Source organism: Phyllostomus hastatus, unplaced genomic scaffold, assembly GCF_019186645.2.
Source record: "Phyllostomus hastatus isolate PE091 unplaced genomic scaffold, TTU_PhHast_1.1 phas_contig_34, whole genome shotgun sequence".
Lineage (NCBI taxonomy): Eukaryota > Metazoa > Chordata > Mammalia > Chiroptera > Phyllostomidae > Phyllostomus > Phyllostomus hastatus.
Window position 1 is genome coordinate 46,964,780 of NW_025333857.1, and position 19,379 is coordinate 46,984,158.

Here is a 19,379-nt window from a genome sequence, read left to right on the forward strand (position 1 = left end):
TAGGCTTTTCCTAGGATCAGGGTCCCAGTTAATGCAAGAGGAATGATGGTGTTTTTTATGAATTATCTAAATAGCTGCCTGTAATTCCTCTGTTCTTGAGTTAGCTGTTCTTTCTACCTTTGCTTCCCCCAACCCCTGACCCTTGACCCTCGACTGTCCATACCCCTGCTGACCTCCTGTGGGTCACTGGTCTCTGGAGACTTCCTCCTCTGCCAGTAAGAAACTTCCTTCACGACAGAGTGAATGAGTCTCTAGTGACTCAGAGGTCAAGGAAACCCTGTAGATATTATAAATTTGCATTTGGGGGAGGGGTCTCCAATAACCTCCCATGATAGTCGTTGGATTTGTAACTAGAGACAGGAGAGGAGTACAAGCATCTGCAGGGTTCTAGCCACGCTCCGTCAGTGATGAATGAGTCCATGAGTCTCCTGCTTAGACATCTGCCCATCTCTACCTGGATGTTCCTCACACACACTGTGCCCCAACCTGAATTCATCTTATTCCCAAAACCAGCAGCTTGGTCAAAATTCTCTACTACCGTAGTGTCATCATCATCCACCCATCACCCGAGCAAAAACTATTGACTCTACTCTCTTTCCTAGTTTCCATATCCAGCCAAATGCTAATATTATATTTTGCATCCACCAAATACTTCTTGAATCTCCCTGTTTTCACCGCCCCTCCATTACTTTCCTGGTTAATGTCCTTGTCTTCACTTGTGAAAAGTGTTTCCTTGTCTCTTCAGTCCCTGTCCTCCTTCTCCCAATCTTCCCTCCACCTTGTGCCCAGAAGGATCAACCTAAGATGCAAATTTGACCATGTCAGACCTTTATTTAAAACTCCTACATACCTTCTCATCCCCTACAGGAGAGAGTCCTAACTCCATGGGATGCCCCAAAAGACCAACCACAGGTCCAGCCCTGCCTTCCTCCCCATCAGCAACACCTGCCCCTTCATGCTCCAGCAGCACTACACTGCTGCTGATCTCTCCCCAGCCCTGGGCTCTTCTCATTTTTGTGCCTTTGTTCATGCAGCCCCTCCTGCCTGGGATGCTTCCCCACTGCCCTTCATCAGGTAACCTGCCATCCACTCCAGGGGTGTGCTGGTAAATGTTTAACAACTGGATCTCCAGAACAAACAAACAAACAAACAAACAAACAAACGCCTTGATCTGGATCATTTGCTGATTTCTGTGATATAAACACTCCCACCATGATGTTCAATTTTAAGCTACTAATGACGTCACTGATCAGCAGCTGGGAGGAGATACATGCAGTCTGTGAGCCAGCTCCAACACACTACTGACCTTGGATCACCTCCAGGAAGTCTGGCCCCGGCCTCCCTCTGGGCTTCACAGTAGTGTGGGCATTCTCCTGTCCTGTGCTTCCTACCTTGTTTGGTAACTTGCTTTTCGCCTCTTTCTTGCCACTAGGAGGTGCACTCCAGAAAGCAGAATATTACGGCCCTTTGTGAATAATCACCTGCTGAATAAAGGGATGGGTCCAGAGCATGGGCACACAAAAGGACACAAAGGAATGGACACAAAGGAACGTGCCCATGCTCTGGACCCATCCCTGTTCTAGGTCACATTCTGTCAGTGACTCCCATGAGGTCTCAGAGCACATGCACAGATGGTAGGAAGCTGAAAGGACCATGATTTAGATGAAGGTCAAGTGAAGACTAAGGAAGAACAGGGCAGGTTGATTCATGGGGCCTAATACAATGACCTGAAATTTTAAAGGGCAAGTGTGTCTTTCACTCAGAACTTCCAAAAAACCACTGTATAAGCACAGACCTAGAGTGATGGGGCATGGCTATATCCTAGGAGAAAAGACTTGGGGGTCTGAATGAGTCTTGTAATCAGTGACCAGCAGGCTGCTGGACTCTGTGAATGGGATTAGAGTGCTCAGAGAAAAGGCAAGGAGGGAGGGAGAAAGAGAGAAAAGGAGGCAAGGGGAGGGGAAGCAGGCAGCAAACCTCCAGCGCTTTCATCATAATTGGATCTTAGGAATATTATCTCAGAAGAATACAAACTGAGTACAACTCACTTTCCAAACTTTAAATGACTTGAGGGACTAAAACGGTCCCCAAGAGAAGACTGGAATTTAAATTATCTTCTAAGGGCACTGTCAGTCTTTTGGAGAATGTGCCTTGAGCACAAAGGCGAGGGGAGAGGACTGGCTGGACCCTTCAGCTGCCACACATTCTGAGCCTTCGCCCTTAGGAAACAAACCATTGTCGCTCACTATTTTTCTGACAAAGGTAAGCACAGATTTTGATCATACCAAAATCTCCATTAGCACAGCTGCATTTCTGCCATCAGATTTGATTGTAATAGCATGTGGGTTTGAGAAGGAGAGAGAGGAAGTCCCTTCACTGGGATAATGTTAATGTCAAGGAGTCCAACAGACCCATCAAACTGTGGGAATCTCTAAGGTCATTCCGCTTCACCCGGCTTTATGCAGAGGGGAAAGCCTTGCCCAGGACCCCATAGCTCGTAGCCTTCATTTCATACAGTTGTCCCTTCTTAATTAAAAATGGGGACCCCTTCTCCTTTTACACTTAAGAATCCAAAGCCCAGCAATAAGAAGCCATGTTTCTGGATCTGATGATGAAGACATGGAGGGAATATTTTCCTTACATGATCCATGTTCTTGGGAGAGTCTGGATGCTGGCTGACCGAGCGAAAACCTACCTAGGGCTGACTCATTGCCCCAGGACACACATCACAGGTAGCAGGAGTCCTGGACACCTGAGCCCAGAGCGTCCCGGGCAACTCGAGGATTCCAGATAGAGACTGTTCTCAGTACTGACCAGCTTTTGTAATCAGTTTCTGGATGGTACACATGCCTCTAAGGGATATATTAATTTTTTAAGGCCCTGGGGAAAAAATAGAGACTGCCCTTGTTTATCTTTGTGCTGAAGCCACACTATTTCTGGATATGTGGAGGGCTTTCTGTGGAAGAGGGGTTAAAGCTGCAAAAGAGCAGATTTTAGCTTAATATCAAAGGGGAACTACTTAAAGGAGCCTTGCTAGGAAGTTCACCACCACACCTCACATCACTCAGGGAGTCAGGCCAGGCGGAGGACTACGAGGAATGCAGTAAGGGGCTTTCTACTTTGGAGAGGGAGCAGATTGCTAAATGCACCCTAAGGCCTATTGTCAGTAGTGTTAGAGTGATTGTTATAGTCGATGATGATGATGATGACAACGACAATGATGGTGATGTGAGTACTTAGGTAATTAATTATGGTGATCACCACTTCCCCCAAATCCCTGTCACCACCTACCACTAAATTTTGAGCTCTTTGAGGTTGGAGCTATGCCTTTCATTGCTGTGATCCTGGCACCTAGATTTTATGCCTGGCCAGAGAAGATGCTCAATAGATGTCTATCAATATGAATTAAATTATTATGGCCCTGATTTGGTAACAGCTATAACACTAAGCACCAACAGGGGAGTGTCTCAGCCCCCCAGGAAGGAAGCGCCACTGCACACCGAGGAAGCGGCCAGATGGCTGAGAGCTCTTGGAACTATGGACATCTGGGAAGTCCATGATCATTTTACATACAGAGCAAATAAAACTGAGTGCCCAGCACCTTCACTGTTGCCTGAAAGTTCTCTACTGCTTCAGAACACACCCCAGTTCAGGGAGCGCTTAGCCGTCCTGGAAAGAAGGGCTGACAGAGCAGGACTCGAGGCTCTGTGAACAGTCTCAGGGCCAAGCCGGTGCCTCTGGTGCAGGCAGATGGAGAATGACGAGAAGAAAGGATGTTCAGTCAGGACTCTCCTTCAGCCTGGCCACAGTGCATGCAAGGCCCACTCACTGCCCTAAATGTGCAAAAGGACCAACAGCACGTTCAGACGCTGGCACTGTGTCTGGGCTCATTCTCTCCACAGGTGACACCACCGCAGAGGCGCTCGTGGCTCCCACTGGCCCCAAGGAAATGGACACTTGAGTTTCTGTTTTTTTCCTGTTGATTTTCTTTAAAAAAATTTTTTCAATTAAATGTATTGGGGTAACATACTGGCTAATAAAATTGTATAGGTTCAAATGTACAGTTCTATAATACATAATCTGTATATTACAAGAGTATTCACACCCAACGTCAAATCTCCTCCTGTCGTCATGTATGATGCCCTTTACCCATTACTACCTCCCCTCCACTCCCCTTTCTCTCTGGTAACCACCACACTGTTGTCTGGGTCTATGATTCGTTCGTTTGTCTTGTTTCTTCACTTGTTTCTGCCAGTTTTATAACCCACACATGAGTGAGATCATATGCTCTTGACTTTTTTTGTCTGACTTATTTTGCTGCTTTAGCTGATATTCTCAAAAATCCATCCATGTCGTTCAAACGGCAGCATTTCATCTCTCCTTGTGGCTGAGTTGTATTCCATTGTATGCATTACCTCTTCTTTATCTAATCATCTATGGAAGGACACCACGATTGTTTCCATGTCTTGACCACAGTGCATAGCGCAGCTTGGGGACGGGTGTGGCCAGGCCCCAGCATGCAGCGCTCCAGGGCCCGCACACGTCTGCAGCTGCGGCCGTGACAGCTTCAAGAGCACACCACCCACAGTTTGAATCGCTCTGCTGATTTTCGTTTATATTGTCTTGTCGCCTATGCGCCTTATTTTTTTTTATTAATGAGTACCAGATGTTGTGTTGGCACAGTTATTTGTGGAAGTGATTTAGAGAGTGTAGTGATGTTACTTTCCTTCAGAGCGGATTCATTTTTTGCTTCTGTCAGATATTTTGGAGCACCAAAAACCTGGGACAATCTCAGTCTTATCTCAGGGCTTGGGAAGATTTGAAGGTAGTTGTAAAACCTAGAAATGGGTGTTTCCTCCTGATTCACTCCTATTCTTGTGGTGCTGCCCTGGGGGCCAGGGGTCCTCTCCTACGGGAAGAAGTTTAGTTAGAAACAGCTTTCTGGTAGGCCTGGCACTTCAAAACCTGTTCCCCAGCTCCAGGAAGCGGGCAGTAGTGCCTCTCGGCCTCTCAGTGACACATAGCTGCAAACGCTGGTCTTACCTCTCTGAGTTCCTACTTTATCCCAGACTTATGGCCTTACGATTCCTTGTTGTTTCAATACATTGCTAATGCTTGACACAGATGTTTTACATAGTTTGTCCAATTTTTATCATTGCCATCGGCAGGAGAGTAAATCCAAATTAACTTGTTTTTTTTCTTACTGGAAACAGAAGTTAAATATTGACCTCTAACTACATTTTTCCTAGAATCCTATAGAGATGACCAAATTGTCAGAGCTATTTTCCAGTTGCTCAGCAGGGTGGGGATTTTTGCCCGGCTGCCCAGACACATTGGAAATCACAGAGAGTTGAGGCTGACCTTTTCAGTTACTGTGAGTGGCAGAATCGATACAACATGAACAGGTCCAATCAGACCACTACCGTGGTGGGGTTCATTCTGCTGGGCCTCTCCGCCCACCCAACGCTGGAGAAAATACTCTTTGTGCTCATCCTGCTGATGTACCTGGTGATCCTGCTGGGCAATGGGGTCCTCATCCTGGTGACCCTCCTTGACTCCCATCTGCACACGCCCATGTACTTCTTCCTGCGGAACCTCTCCTTCCTGGACATCTGCTACACCACCTCCTCAGTCCCCCTCATCCTTGACAGCTTCCTGACCCCCAGGAAAACCATCTCCTTCTCAGGCTGTGCCGTGCAGATGTTCCTCTCCTTTGCCATGGGAGCCACTGAGTGTGTGCTCCTGAGCATGATGGCGTTTGATCGCTACGTGGCCATCTGCAACCCCCTGAGGTACCCCATGGTCATGAGCAAGTCTGCCTACGTGCCCATGGCTGCCGGCTCCTGGGCTATTGGTGGTGCTGCTTCTGTGGTGCACACAATCTTGACAATTCGGCTGCCCTTCTGTGGGGACAACATCATCAACCACTTCACCTGTGAGATCCTGGCTGTCCTGAAGTTGGCCTGTGCTGACATCTCCATCAATGTGATCAGCATGGGGGTGACAAATGTGATCTTCCTGGGGGCCCCAGTTCTGTTCATCTCTTTCTCCTATGTGTTCATCATTACTACCATCCTGAGGATCCCCTCAGCCGAAGGGAGGAAAAAGGCCTTCTCCACCTGCTCTGCCCACCTCACAGTCGTGGTCATCTTCTACGGGACCATCCTGTTCATGTATGGGAAACCGAAATCCAAGGACCCACTGGGAGCAGACAAACAGGACCTTTCAGACAAACTCATCTCCCTCTTCTATGGGGTGGTGACCCCCATGCTCAACCCCATCATCTACAGCCTGAGGAACAAGGACGTGAAGGCTGCTGTGAGGAACCTGGTTCTTCAGAAACACCTCGCTAAGTGACTGTCACAGGCACCCGCACTGTCAGAACACAAGGCCCCTAAACTCTTCATTGCACTTGTGGGAAAATGGTAACCCAAGGGGGCCCTTGGGCTATCAGTGGAAAAAGCCTTTTCATTTCTGGTACTACTGATTAGTTTGTTGGCTTCATATGAAACTATACTGTGTCATATCAGAGCTATACTTTGCTGCCCAAATCTTCAATCTTCTGATACCAGAACTTGATGAATATCTATAAGGAGTAGATGTGCTTGAAAGAAACAAACATTTGAGTGGTACGGGCCCTTAGAGCACACTGTCTTTCCCTGGGTAGAACCACTGCTTACTCCATTCTGCTCTGGCCTCACGCCAGAGACTTTCACTATTTCTGATAGATGGATAAATTGGGAAATGCCATCTGCCGCAGCCTATAACAATGATCGTTAGCACCACGACAGGAATGCCACTCAGATATTAGCACTAGAAATAGCAGGACTTATTGTGAGCAGCTGCTTTGTTTTGATCTAATGGAATCTTGCCATTCACCATATTCTCCTCTTTACCGGCACTGCAGGGAAGCTCAGAGGCAGACACACCACCTCACTGCAGCAGGTGGTAGAGCGCTGCCTGACGCAGTGCCTGCAGCTCTCACACTTTCATCCATGCAACTGATGTGGCACATGGGTGGCAGTTACATACACCCAGCACACATTCCATATGTATGCCCACGCTGTGAAGAAACCCCCCAAATACTGGGGAGAAACAAATGCAAAAATCATTCTTAATCCCACCGTTAATGAGAAGCCAGCAGAGAGAGTTACTCCCCCGCATTAGTGGCCATGGGAACAGTGTAGCTCTCAGAGCTCCGAGTCTATGACTTTCTCCGATGTGCAAGGAATGTGCTGGAATAGTGTGTACTTACTGTATTACAGAGATTATTGTTAATGCACTTAAATTTGTGTTTGTAAAAGTGAGTTATTACCAAACTTTGGTCCTTTAATTATTATTAGTATATCACAGGTTATTTTTTCTCCCCTCCCTCTTCCTTCCTCACCCCCATGTTCAATCAGCTCCCTCTCTTCCTGGTTGATAGTTGCCTCCAAAATTGTATTCATTTTCTATTGCTGTATAAAGTCTATATATTTATAACCCATTTGAATTGAAAAAAAATTGAAGTTTGGAATCTATATTACCTAGTAAGTAATCGTATTAAATCCAACATCAGGAAAATCTTTGCATTGAAAATGGCATCTCTTTTAAGAATGGTGTACAGGGTGGGGCAAAAATAGGTTTATGGTTGTGAGTACACAAGACAGTTTATTCTTAACTATTGTAATATTTTCCATATGAACAACCGTAAACCTACTTTTGCCCCACCCTGTATGCATGTATGTGCACATATGTGTGTTTGTATGTGGTTTTATAACTGGTATGGGGAAAGATTAAGAACAATGCATTGATTTATGGCTGCTTGAGTTAAGCTTTCTCCCACAATTTACTACCGTAACTCAGTGATTTCCCGCACACTGGGAGCTCAAAAGAAACAAACATCTGAGTGGTAAGGGTTGGAGTACCACTTGTACCATTGGTACTCAATGGAGTACCACTGAGTTGGACTTTTATTCCAACCAGTCATTTCCCACATTTTGACTTCCTGCTGTGCAAAGAATACATAAATAACCCAAAATCTGTAACAACCATGTTTGATAAACCAGCATCCAAAAATGTTATCAAATATTTCAACAGGGGTAGAAATGAGAATTTGTATAACCCTATGCTTCCCCAAAAATATTTTTTAAATTTCCTTATAGTCTGGGCACACATTGTTTAGGCTCGGTTAGCCTCAATTCTGTTTAGTCTTCCTTTCTTGAATTCAACATGATTTCCCTACTCAATCTAAATGAATTCTTATTTAGGAGAAAATACGAGAAAAATTCACTTGGGCTTGTGCAAGCAGATCTTTGTTCTTCTATCAAAAACAGCAAAAGTAAGTAGGTTGGGATTGAAGTTGATGAAAGAGTCAGTGGCTCACAGCTGACACTGGCCACAGACTCGGGGACCATCAGAATTCCCAGGGGACCCTCTGGGGACCAGGGATGATCTTGGTTGTTCTAAATTACACCTGATGCATGGGGGTTAAGTCCAGGCCCTTAGTATTGTGGAAAGTCCATTAACATTCCAAATTGAATTATTACGACAGCTGTTGCTAGCACTCCCAAAGAAAATCAGAAAGCTATTCAAAGAGCAGCTGGGTGGGGGAAGATCAGGAGTGGGGTAGGCAGATGGCTCAGGTCAGCACAGACTGGGGTTGGTCACCCCTTGCCATGTCCCCCTAGAGGTGCTCTCAGCTTAGGCCAGGCAGTCAGGGACCTGCCTTCCAATTCTGTCTCCAACACCATTTGCCACTGCTGAGCTCTTGGCTAAGTTCTTTCCTTCTCTGGGCCTCAATTTCCTTGTCTGTAAGATGAGAGTTTATCACCGCATCCCTCTCACTAGGCATTGTTGGTGAAAACACCTGCGGAAAGCCCAGGGAGGGAGAACTGATGGCTCACACGCCACGACCTGCTACTCGTTGATAAGGGGTCTCCTCTGGGCTCGCTCTCCCATTGCTTTCCACAGTTCACGGACAATGACTCCAAACCGCTAGTGCCACCCAGAGCACTGTTTGAAGGAGACGTGAGTACGTGACTTTGGGCTTTGCGCCTTGTGCCTGCTGTAAACCGCCATCTGGTGGACATTTCTGCAAGACCCTGAGATTCAGAGCTTCTTGAACTTCATTGAATGTGCTCACTAGTCTCCGAAGGATGTTGTGAAAATACAGGTTCAGATTCAGTGAATCCGAGGTGGAGTCCGAGATTCTACGTCTCTGACGAGTTCCCAGGTGATGCCTCTGCGGCTGCCCTGCAGGCCACACTTGGAGTAGCAGGCCCCCGAGGACTTGGGACCAGGGCTGAAAGAAGAGGCAGGGAAGCAGCTCCTGTGTGGAAGTCTCCTGCTGTGAGCCCAGCCTTCCCGCATCCGCAACCCAGCCTGGTCCCTCTGATGTCTGGGCAGCAGTTTGCCCTGTGACCTCGCTTCTCTTATGGGTCTAAGAAGGATTGTTGATTTGTCAGCATGTTCATCTTTTTACTTGCTAGTAAAGTGTGGTGACTTCAAGATTCTTACATGCTAGACCGGAAACCATGCATTTCTACTCAAGTAGCTCTAAACGCACAAATGCAAACAGATATAAAAATGTGGTCAAATGCAAAATAAGAGGCATAAATAATATAACAGAGGAAAAATGACTGCCAAATTTTGCAGAAAACACAATTTTTGTATTTCTAAAAATAAACCAGAAAACTATTAGCAGGAATACGAGTTCAGAAACGTTAAAAAAAATAGAAGTAACTTCTCAAAAATCAATTGTATTTCTACATACCATCAGTAGACAGAGAAAAAAAACAACAGGAAGAATAGCATATCTACAGTAGTATTAAGTTCTAAAGAATTGGGGACACACATAATTCCCAACATAATAGACTGAGTCAATAAAAAGAGATTGTGTTATGTGAACATAAGGGAAGGCAGAGCAATTGGCCAGAGAAGTATTGCAATAAAAAAATAACCTCAATTTCTAAGGTGGAAGTTCTCAAATCGTAACCAACAGCAGAACTTCTTGGTATGCATACTTCTGGGCTCTGTCTCCAAAGATTCAAACTTCGCCAGGTCCGAGAAAAGGCCAATAGGAAACCTGAGTTTAGAAACATAGTTATTTAGTGTTTTTAACCCCTCAAAAGATTCTATTGAACTCCAGAAATTGCTAGTGAAGAACAATTGAACAATACAGGATTTTTTTTAAGGTAACAGTGTTAGATTTTTCCTATCAGATTTGAATTTAGTACAAAGTAACAGTTAGTGAACTATACACCATTGTTTTTTTAAGCTTAGTAAAGTTAGTGGCATCAGAGATACCAGAAAATTCCAACTACATGAAATTAATATGTATATGTTAAATCAAAATTAATGGCACAACTTTTTAACAGTGGGACAGCAACAATATTCAGCTGGATGAAGATGTGCCTTTGATCCATAGGTCACACCATACGCTGCCATAAACTTCAGTTGGATTAAAATTAAACATAAAACATCATCATGATTATAAAAAGCTAACAATGAACAGAATGACATATTTACTCCAGCTGTGGAAGAGAGCGTGAAAGAAGGTATCAGAATTAAAACAGACAAAACGCTTGAATAATTTAGTCTGAGCAAACAAGAATCGAACTGCTCCCAAATGGAGGTTTCTCAGGTATTTGATTTGAGCTTATTACATGTATATAGTAAATAACCTTTAACATGTGTTAAGACAACAGGCACATGCAAACTCGTTATGTTTTGGTTTTCTGACACATGGAGGTCACTGCCACGTTCCATGCGTGCTGTTGAAGGGACTGCCTTTCGAATGGTCCTCGGAATAAATCTTTCCCTGCCAACTCCGTGCATTTACTTTATCTTCTTTAAATGTGTCCTCGATTAGAAAAAGTGTAGTTCTGTGCTGATCTTTCCATTAGTCCAAGCCCATGCACATGTGCTTATGTATGATCGTACCAGGGAGTACACATGTGCACTGTTCTCAATTAAGTGTCGGGTGAGGCTCAGAACCATCCGCTTGGTGCATGTTCTCATCATGGTGTCATAACTGGTTGCACAATAACAAGTGAGCGTGTAAGTGGCCATGCAGTAATCATATCACATTGTGGATGGGATTGGAATTAACCATAAGCTTGGGGTGCTGCTTCTTTGGCTTTGCATTTACGATGAGGAATTTGAGCAGTTATACAACCTGATGAGTGAACCAGTATTTTTTTCTGATTTTTAATGTGTAACTGCTATTTTTTAAATTAATAAACTTAGCTTTTTAAGAGAAGTTTTAGGTTCACAGCAAAGTATAACAGAAAGGAAAGAGAGTTTCCATATACCTCTGTCCTCACACATGCAAAACCTCCCCCACTATCACCACCCTGCACAAGAGTGGTACCTTGGTTACAGTCCATGAACACAACTGACATATCATCAACCAGAGCTGGTAGTTTACATTAGCACTCATTCTTGGTGGTGTACATGCTATGGGTGTAGACAAATGTATAATGACGTGTGTCACCATTATAGAGTACAATTCACAGCCCAGAGAATCCTCTGTGCTCTGCTTCTTCATCCCTCCCTCTCCCTAACCCCCGGCAACCACTAACCTTTTTACTCTCTCCACAGTTTGCCTTTTCCAGTATGTCATGTAATTGGAGTTTTATAGTACGTAACCTTTTCAGATTGGCTTTGCTTAGTAATATGCTTTTAAAGTTTCCTCTGTGTCTTTGTTTTTTGTTGTTGTTGTTTCAGGGAGAGAGAGAGAGCAGAAGGGAGAAAGATAAGGAGAGAAACATCAATGTGCGAGAGAAACATCATTGGTTGCCTCTCACACACACCCACTGGGGATCCTGCCTACAACCCAGACATGTGCCCTGACCAGGAATCCAACCAGCAACTTTCAGTCCTCAGACCAGCACTCAATCCACTGAGCTACACCAGCCAGGGCTAAGCTTCCTCCAGGTCTTCTTAAAACTTAAAAAAAAATTCTTTTTTTTTCAGAGAGAGGGGAAAGGAGGGAAAGAGGGAGAGAAACATCAATATGAGAGAGAACCAGCGACCTTTTGGTTTGCAGGCGATGCCCAATCAACTGAGCCACACCAGCCAGGGCTCCTCCAAGTCTTTCCATGGCTTGACAGCTCATTTCTTTTTAGCGCTGAATAATCCTCCATGGTCTGGATGTACCACAGTTTATCTATCCACTTTCTTACTGAAGGAAATCCAAATTTTGCCCATTATGAATAAAGCTGCTGTAAACATCTGTGTGCAGGCTTCAGTGTGACATAAATTTTCATGAGTCAATATTAAAACAAAAAATTTTCAGTCCTTCTTTTTCAAGGTGCCATCTTAATTTAAATATAAGTAGTCTGAGATCTCCAGGTGAGCTATTTAAAAACCATGACCCTTTACAACCTACTCATTTACATGAAGAAGAGTTTTCTCTACAGCAGGCAACCAAAACAAAATACAGAAATAAATTGGAAGCTGAAACTGGTGTGACTACGATTATCAGCCATAATTCCAGATTTCAAGTTTTCATGTTGATCAAATCTCATCTATTATATTTGAACCAAGCAATTGTCATAAATCTGCACTTAAATAAATGTAGCAATAAAATGCAGCTTTTTTTTTCTATTTTACATATCAGGATTCTGTAAGATTTTGTTGAAAAAAAATTTCACTGCTAAAACAAAAACATAACATATTTTTCAAAAGCATTTTTATCATTTTGTTCCCATTACCAGGTATCCCCCCATAAAAATAACATTTTTTTAAGTTTGAAATTTACTGAAATACACAAACAAGGAGAGTAGAAATGGGGACAATTTCCTACTCCCAGGCTCACGTCTTTACAGGACTCATTGAAGCCAGCAGGATATTGTACCAGCATCTTGGGTTGAGAGCCATAACGCTGAATTTTGTAACGTGTTAGTGGTGAGTGCCTTGTGGGGGACTTTTCCTCCTCGTGTGAGATCTCACCACAGAAGCCAATGGGGATGTCAGATACATGGGTTCTGCTCCAAGGCCCAGGGATCCTTTGCTCTCCAAGGCCATGCTCCAGTTCTTAAATCAAGAGTGAACATGACAGAAGTGAGAAACTGTTTTCTCTGGCTGGGAGTTTGCCTCCAAGCAGTAACTTCTAGAAGGGTGGCATGGGTATTTGATGTACAGCTAGTTGTCTCTGTAAGCCCCCTTGCTGTTGAATAACTAAAACTTAACCTCAGGTAATTCAGTGGGACCTCAGCTGAGTCAAGACCTTTCCACAACCCCCTCCTTAGTTTTAAGAGGAATAGATAGAGCCAACCCACCAACTGGGACTGGGGAAGAAGGCAGGATATCTGGTCCTCAGTTGCTATCATCGATCCCTGTTGGCACCTGCATTTTCATCTGGCATCCAGTTGTATAGGCCATGCACATAAGAGCTACGGCCTCCTCATCCTAGTCTCGAGGCCTCTTCAGGCATTCAGCTGTCTCTCAATTCCTGCCTTGCCCATCTCGAAGGGCATGGGAAACTTTCAGCTACTTTTCTGTGATCCTTCTAGGTGAGGAGCAAGGAACAGGACACACTAGCTTGCACCTACTCCACACTGACATCATGCGGAGTGCAGAGGAATTGCATGGGCTGTGTCACTTCCCGGAGCTCCATGGGAAGTGAGGCTCAGATCCCCTCTTATCTCGTATTCTCTAACCTTTCTGGGGTTCTGTGTCCCACCCCACTGCAGCCCCCCACAAGAGACCCCTTCTCCTCTAGGAGCTCTCCTCTTCCCCCATCAGAATGAGTCAGGTAGTTGGGAACTAACTGGGGTGGGAGGGACTGTTTCTGACTGACTACAGTTTCTGTCAAGTCTATTCCTGCAAGTATTTTATGCCTTTCAAGTTAGGTTCTGATATCTCAAAAACTTTTAATTGATTTTCAGCCAGAGAGAGAAACATTGATTTGTTCCACCTACAGATGCACTCATTGGTTGATTCTTGCATGTCCCCTGACTGGGATCAAACCCACAACCTTGGGGTATCAGAATGGCTCTCTGATTAACTGAGCTACCTGGCCAGGGCCCAAAACCTTTACTCTTAAAACCGTCATCTCTGCCTGGAATTTCATATACCTATTTTAAAACCAAAATGCTAAGGATTTTCCTTTTGTCTACTTTTTTTACTCTAATAATCATCTTGGTGAAATGAGTGCCTTACCCTTATTTTTAGTTCTAGTGAAGGGATTGCTAGAAATAAAACAATATCAATTAACAGTTAAAAAACTGGCCTGTTATATATATAAGCAAAGCCAGATATAAAATCTTAAAGAATTCTGAATGGACCTTTTCCTTATCAAGTTAGGTCAACTCATAATAAAAAAATGTGTTTAGGCTTAACAAACCTAGAAAAATGATCTCCATTAAAGATTAATTTCAGAAAATTATTATGCATAAAATCCAGAAAATATTATATGGGGTCTTAGTTAAATAAAATCAACAAAACCTGCCCTGGCTGGTATGGTTCAGTGAACTGGGTGCCAGCCTGTGAACAAAAAGGTTGCCAGTTCAATTCCCAGTCAGGGCACATGCCTGGGTTTCAGGCCGGGTCCCCAGCTGGGTGTGAGAGGCGGCCCATCAATGTTTCTCTTACACATCAATGTTTCTCTCCCTTTCTTTCTTCTTTCCTTCCCTCCTCTCTAAAAATAAATAAATAAAATCATTAAAAAAAATAAAATTCACAAAACCTGCCATGTTCTCAATCAAAAGTTTCTGCTTTATTTAGATACCAGAGAGAAGTTTGGATCTCCACAAAGAAATAGAGAGCCTCAGAAATGCTAACATGAAGCATTACTTGAAAGTAGACTGCAGTAAGTTAAAATGTATACTATACACCCTAGGGCACCTACTGAAGAATAAAGCAAGGAGGCAGAGCTAATAAGCCAATAGAGGAGAAAAAATTAAATCATAACAGTAACACTCCAAACACTCTATTATTCCAAAAGAAGGTAGGACAGAAAAAAAAAGTTGAAAAAAAAGGAAAAAAAGAACAAATGCAGCAAATAAAAAAATAACAAGATAGCAGATTTACATTTAACTATATCCATAATTATATGAAATCTAAGTGACATAATACCCCAATTAAAAGCAGATGTTGTCAGATTAAATTAAAAAGAAAAAATCAATGAGTGATATAATTTCCACAAGAAACAGACTTAAAATAAAAAAAATAGGTTAAAACTAAAATAATAGGGAGACTATATCACACAAATACAAGTCAGTAGGTTTGATGGGTTTTATTTATCTAAAATACAGAAAGATGTTTTCGAGTTCAGGACAAAATCACTGGCGAGTAACATTTTTAAAGTGCCTTGCCAATCTGTAAGCAATAACCATTTTTAGAATGGAAATTACACCAGCCCTGCAGAGTAGAACTATGTCAGCCCCAAAGTGAACCACACATGCAATTTTAAGTTTTCTAATAGCCACGGTTAAAAAAGTGAAAAGAATAATGGTGGGTAAATTACATTATACATTTATCAAAAACCCTAAAATATGTAATAGCGAGAATGAACCCTAATGTACACCACAGACTCTGGAGGAGGAGGATGTGTTAGCGTAGGTTCACTTATTGTAACCAAGGTACCATTCTGGCGCAGGATGTGATAGTGGAGGGGTCTGTGTATATGTTCAGGCAGGAGGTTTATGGGAAATCTCTGTGCCTTCTGCTCAATTTTGCTATAAACCTAAAACTGCTTTGAAAAGCAAAGCCTTAAAACAAAAACACGTAAAAAGAAACAAGTGAAATCAATTTTAATAATATTTTACTTTCTTGTTTTCCTATCGAATCCCTAAAATCTAGTTCCAGCACATTTCAACTTGGGCTTGCTACATTTCAATTACTCAAGAGCCACATGTGACTCATGGCTCCCATACTAGACAGTGCAACTCTAAACTTCTGGACTCTTCTCTCCCCGGCAGGAGCCAGAGAGTAAGGTGGGAATAAGGTGGGAGTAAACCCAGCCAGTCGGTTCTGTGGATCAAGTTGAAGGTTGACCCCATCTCTCATTACTCTAGAATGGGACATCACTCGCTGTCTGTCAAGCACTGTGTTAGACATACTACGTACGAAGTCTTCTCTTTTTTCCCCAACTTCCAGTATCATTTATTTTTCCTAGAATCTGGATACAATTAACTGTAGTAAGACAGTGCTCAATGCTATTTTAAGTCTCATTTTAGGTTCTTGAAACTACCTCAACATTTGTAAATGTGAGTTAAGCAGAGTAACTTTATGGGTAAGCTGCTTTATAAAGGCCAAATTCTGTTATAGTAAAGTCTACGTGTTGCATGTAAATGTTGTGTGGTTATATCAATATTAAGTAACTTTGGTGGTATGTCAAATTTTAGTTTTCCAGTTTTACTGGAATGCTAATTCTCACATTTATAATGTCTTCTTTAATCTTCTCAAGAAGTCAAATATTAGAGTAAAGGAAAGAGAAGTTAAAAGACTTTGTCCAAAGTCACACAACTGTGTTACAGTGTCATTTGGACTCGGGTATGTCTTAAATCAGCGGTCTCCAACATTTTGGGCACCAGAGACGGATTTCAGGGAAGACAATTTTTCCACAGACTGGGGCAAGGGGTCGGGGGATGGCTTTATAGCCTGCCGCCAGAGGCAACTTAATTGTCATTTGCCACTCACTGACAGGGTTTTGATATGCATCTGTAAGTGATTGATTTATTATGGTCTCTGTGCAGTCAAACCTCTCTGCTAATGATAATCTGTGTTTGCAGCTGCTCCCCAGCACTAGCATCACTGCCTCAGCTCCACCCAGATCATCAGCATTAGATTCTCATAGGGAGTATGCAACCTAGATCTCTTGTACGTGCAGTTCACAGTAGGATGTGTGGTCGTCTGAGAATCTAAAGCCACCACTGATCTGACAGGAGGCAGAGCTGGGGCATAATGGGAACGATGGGGAGTGGCTATAAATACAGATGAAGCTTCCCTCACTCACCACCCGACTGCTCACCTCCTGCTGTGTGGTTTAGTTCCTGGCCCAAGGGTTGGGGGCCCACGTTAAGCCCATGCTCTTGCTACTACATTATATTGCTGCTCTCTGTCTTGTGGGAAAGCTGTTTCTGGTGGTCCAAATGGAGGGAAACTGGAAATAAAACTATTGGTTTCATCACAAAACAGCAAGGTAATCTAAAATGGATATACTATTTTTTCAAGCCTATTGACCATGTCTGAGGCTAGTGTCCAACCATTTGCCTCGATGGGCAATTAGTCAACAGACTCTCCAGGTCCCATTTGCTCATTGGGCTCCCTTCAGAGGAGGGTTAATGACCAGATAGGGGACCAGAATGTTTAGACAAGAAGGGCCTTAATCTCTCTATTTTCTGACTTCCCCCAGGATATAGTAGCTGGTCAGCCATTGTTCTGGGTGGGAGGATCTCAATCAACTTCCACTTAGTGGATCATTAACACATCTCAGATTTAGCCATTCTTCTAACATGTCTGTCTCAATGATACACATATTGGTAGTAGAGAAATTGTCTCCACTACCAGAGCCCCTCAGCTTCACTAGCATAACTGCACTGATTTACTCATCCAGAGCAACTCTGCTGCCATAGCTAAGAGATCTCCAAGTGTTCAAGCATTCTCTTTGTGCATGAGACCTCCGGTATCACCTCTGTGAGACAACCAAGGTGGGCTCAACGTCTCCAGTTACTGAGGGCTTTGGAATCTTTGAATAGCAACTGTGAATCCTTTATCTTTTTTCTCCTTCTTCAGGCTCTCCTTCAGGGTCCATGATTTATGAAAGGGTGGGTAGATGGTCTTTCATTTGCTATGCTGTCGGTTGAATTGTGTGTCCCCCTCCCCAAATTCACATGTTCAAGTCCTAGTCCCCAGTTCCTCCGAATGTGACCCTATTTAGAAATAGGGATTATTGCAGATGTATTTAGTTAAGATGAGATCATATTGGTTTAGGGTGGGCCCCTAAATCAATATGACTGCTGTCCTTATAAAAAGCAGAAATTTGGACAGACACGTACACACAAGAGGATTCCATGTGAACATGAAGGCAGAGATCAAGGGGATGCATCCAGAAGTCAAGGAGTGCCAAAGATTGTCAGCACACCAGTGAAGCTAGGAGAGAGGCATGAATCAGATATTCCCTCACAGCTCTCAAAGAAACCAACCCTGCCAACACTTTGATCTCGGATTTCTGGTTTCAAGAACTCTGAGACATAAATTTCCGTTATTTAAGCCACCCGGTTTGTGGTGCTTTGATACAGCCTAGGAAACTAATATAGGGACCCAATGGTCTAATGACCCATCTTCATGGCTTAGAGCAATCAGTCCACCTATCGAATTACCTTGGGAGTCATATCAATTACCTGTATGACCCCATTTTTTCCACATGGAAACTCCCCTACAGGCTTCCCTTATGACATTTTCTGAGGTTCACAGAACTAAGGAGACCAACTGTTCCATTTTGCCTGGAACTACAAGGTTCCTGGGACACAGGACTTTCAGTTTTAAAACCAGGATAGTCCCATATAAAGCAAGATGTATCAGTCACTTTACACAGAGCCCTCTTCCTGCTCAGGTCATTTTAGGGCACAGTTGGGTTGAGAGCAACCATCTTTAGCTCCCTTAGCTGAGCTGGGTAACCACAGAATTGGGGAATTCTGGGCAGAGGAGCTACATGTTGTGAAAGAGGGGTGAAAGCAATTAAGAGGTTTGGAACAAGATAAAAGGTTCTGAAAGGATGGTGGCAGGGGTACAGGAAGGGTGTGGAGATGAAGCTGAAAACACTTCTGGGTCCAATTGCTAAGAACCTCTGACACCATTTAAATAGTCGTGCATCATTCTATCCCGTAAGAAAAGAAGTGGCGCCTCCAAGAGTCTGAAGCAAAAGAGTTATCATCAGAGCAGATGTTTAGATGTTTTAGAAAGATTATCATGTTTTCTTATTGTACACTTAAAACAGATAATAGGTATGAAGAAACCTAAAAGACAAAGAAACCAACTTCAGTGTATGGATTTTGTTTAGAACTTGAAAAACTGTGAAAGGAAATTATGTGAAAATAAATGAAATCTAAACACTGAATATTCACTAATATTAAGGAATTAAAAAGTCTTTAACTCTGGTTGTGTCTTTTTTTTTTTAAGGGAAGGGAAAGGATAAAAGTATTAATTCAGGAACAGAGAGAGGAAGATCGGAAAGAAGAGAGCGAGACAGTGCTTTGCTAGCCACTGTACTCTCTCAAACATTCCTCACAGTAGCTTTTGGGGGAGGAGAGGTAAGGGATGGGGTAGGGACCCACCTCCAAACGGTCTCTTAAAGTCTAAACCTGATATTCAAGGCTCTCCATATCTAGGTGCACAAGCATTCCTTTCTCAACCTTTTCCTGGTGAGATTAGGTACTTATTAGTCCATC

The 19,379-nt window shown here is 43.3% G+C and overlaps 1 protein-coding gene across 1 annotated transcript; it reads left to right on the forward strand.

The window, feature by feature from the left end:
- The first annotated feature begins 5,397 nt into the window (after positions 1 to 5,397).
- On the forward strand, positions 5,398 to 6,357 carry LOC123819999 (olfactory receptor 13C7-like). The gene has a single exon (XM_045840648.1). It carries the CDS (start codon positions 5,398 to 5,400, stop codon positions 6,355 to 6,357), a length of 960 nt encoding a protein of 319 aa, XP_045696604.1.
- The last annotated feature ends 13,022 nt before the right edge of the window (positions 6,358 to 19,379 follow it).

Coding starts and splice junctions, on each gene's coding strand:
- LOC123819999 (XM_045840648.1), top strand. CDS start 5,398: ATGAACAGGTCCAATCAGACCACTACCGTGGTGGGGTTCATTCTGCTG.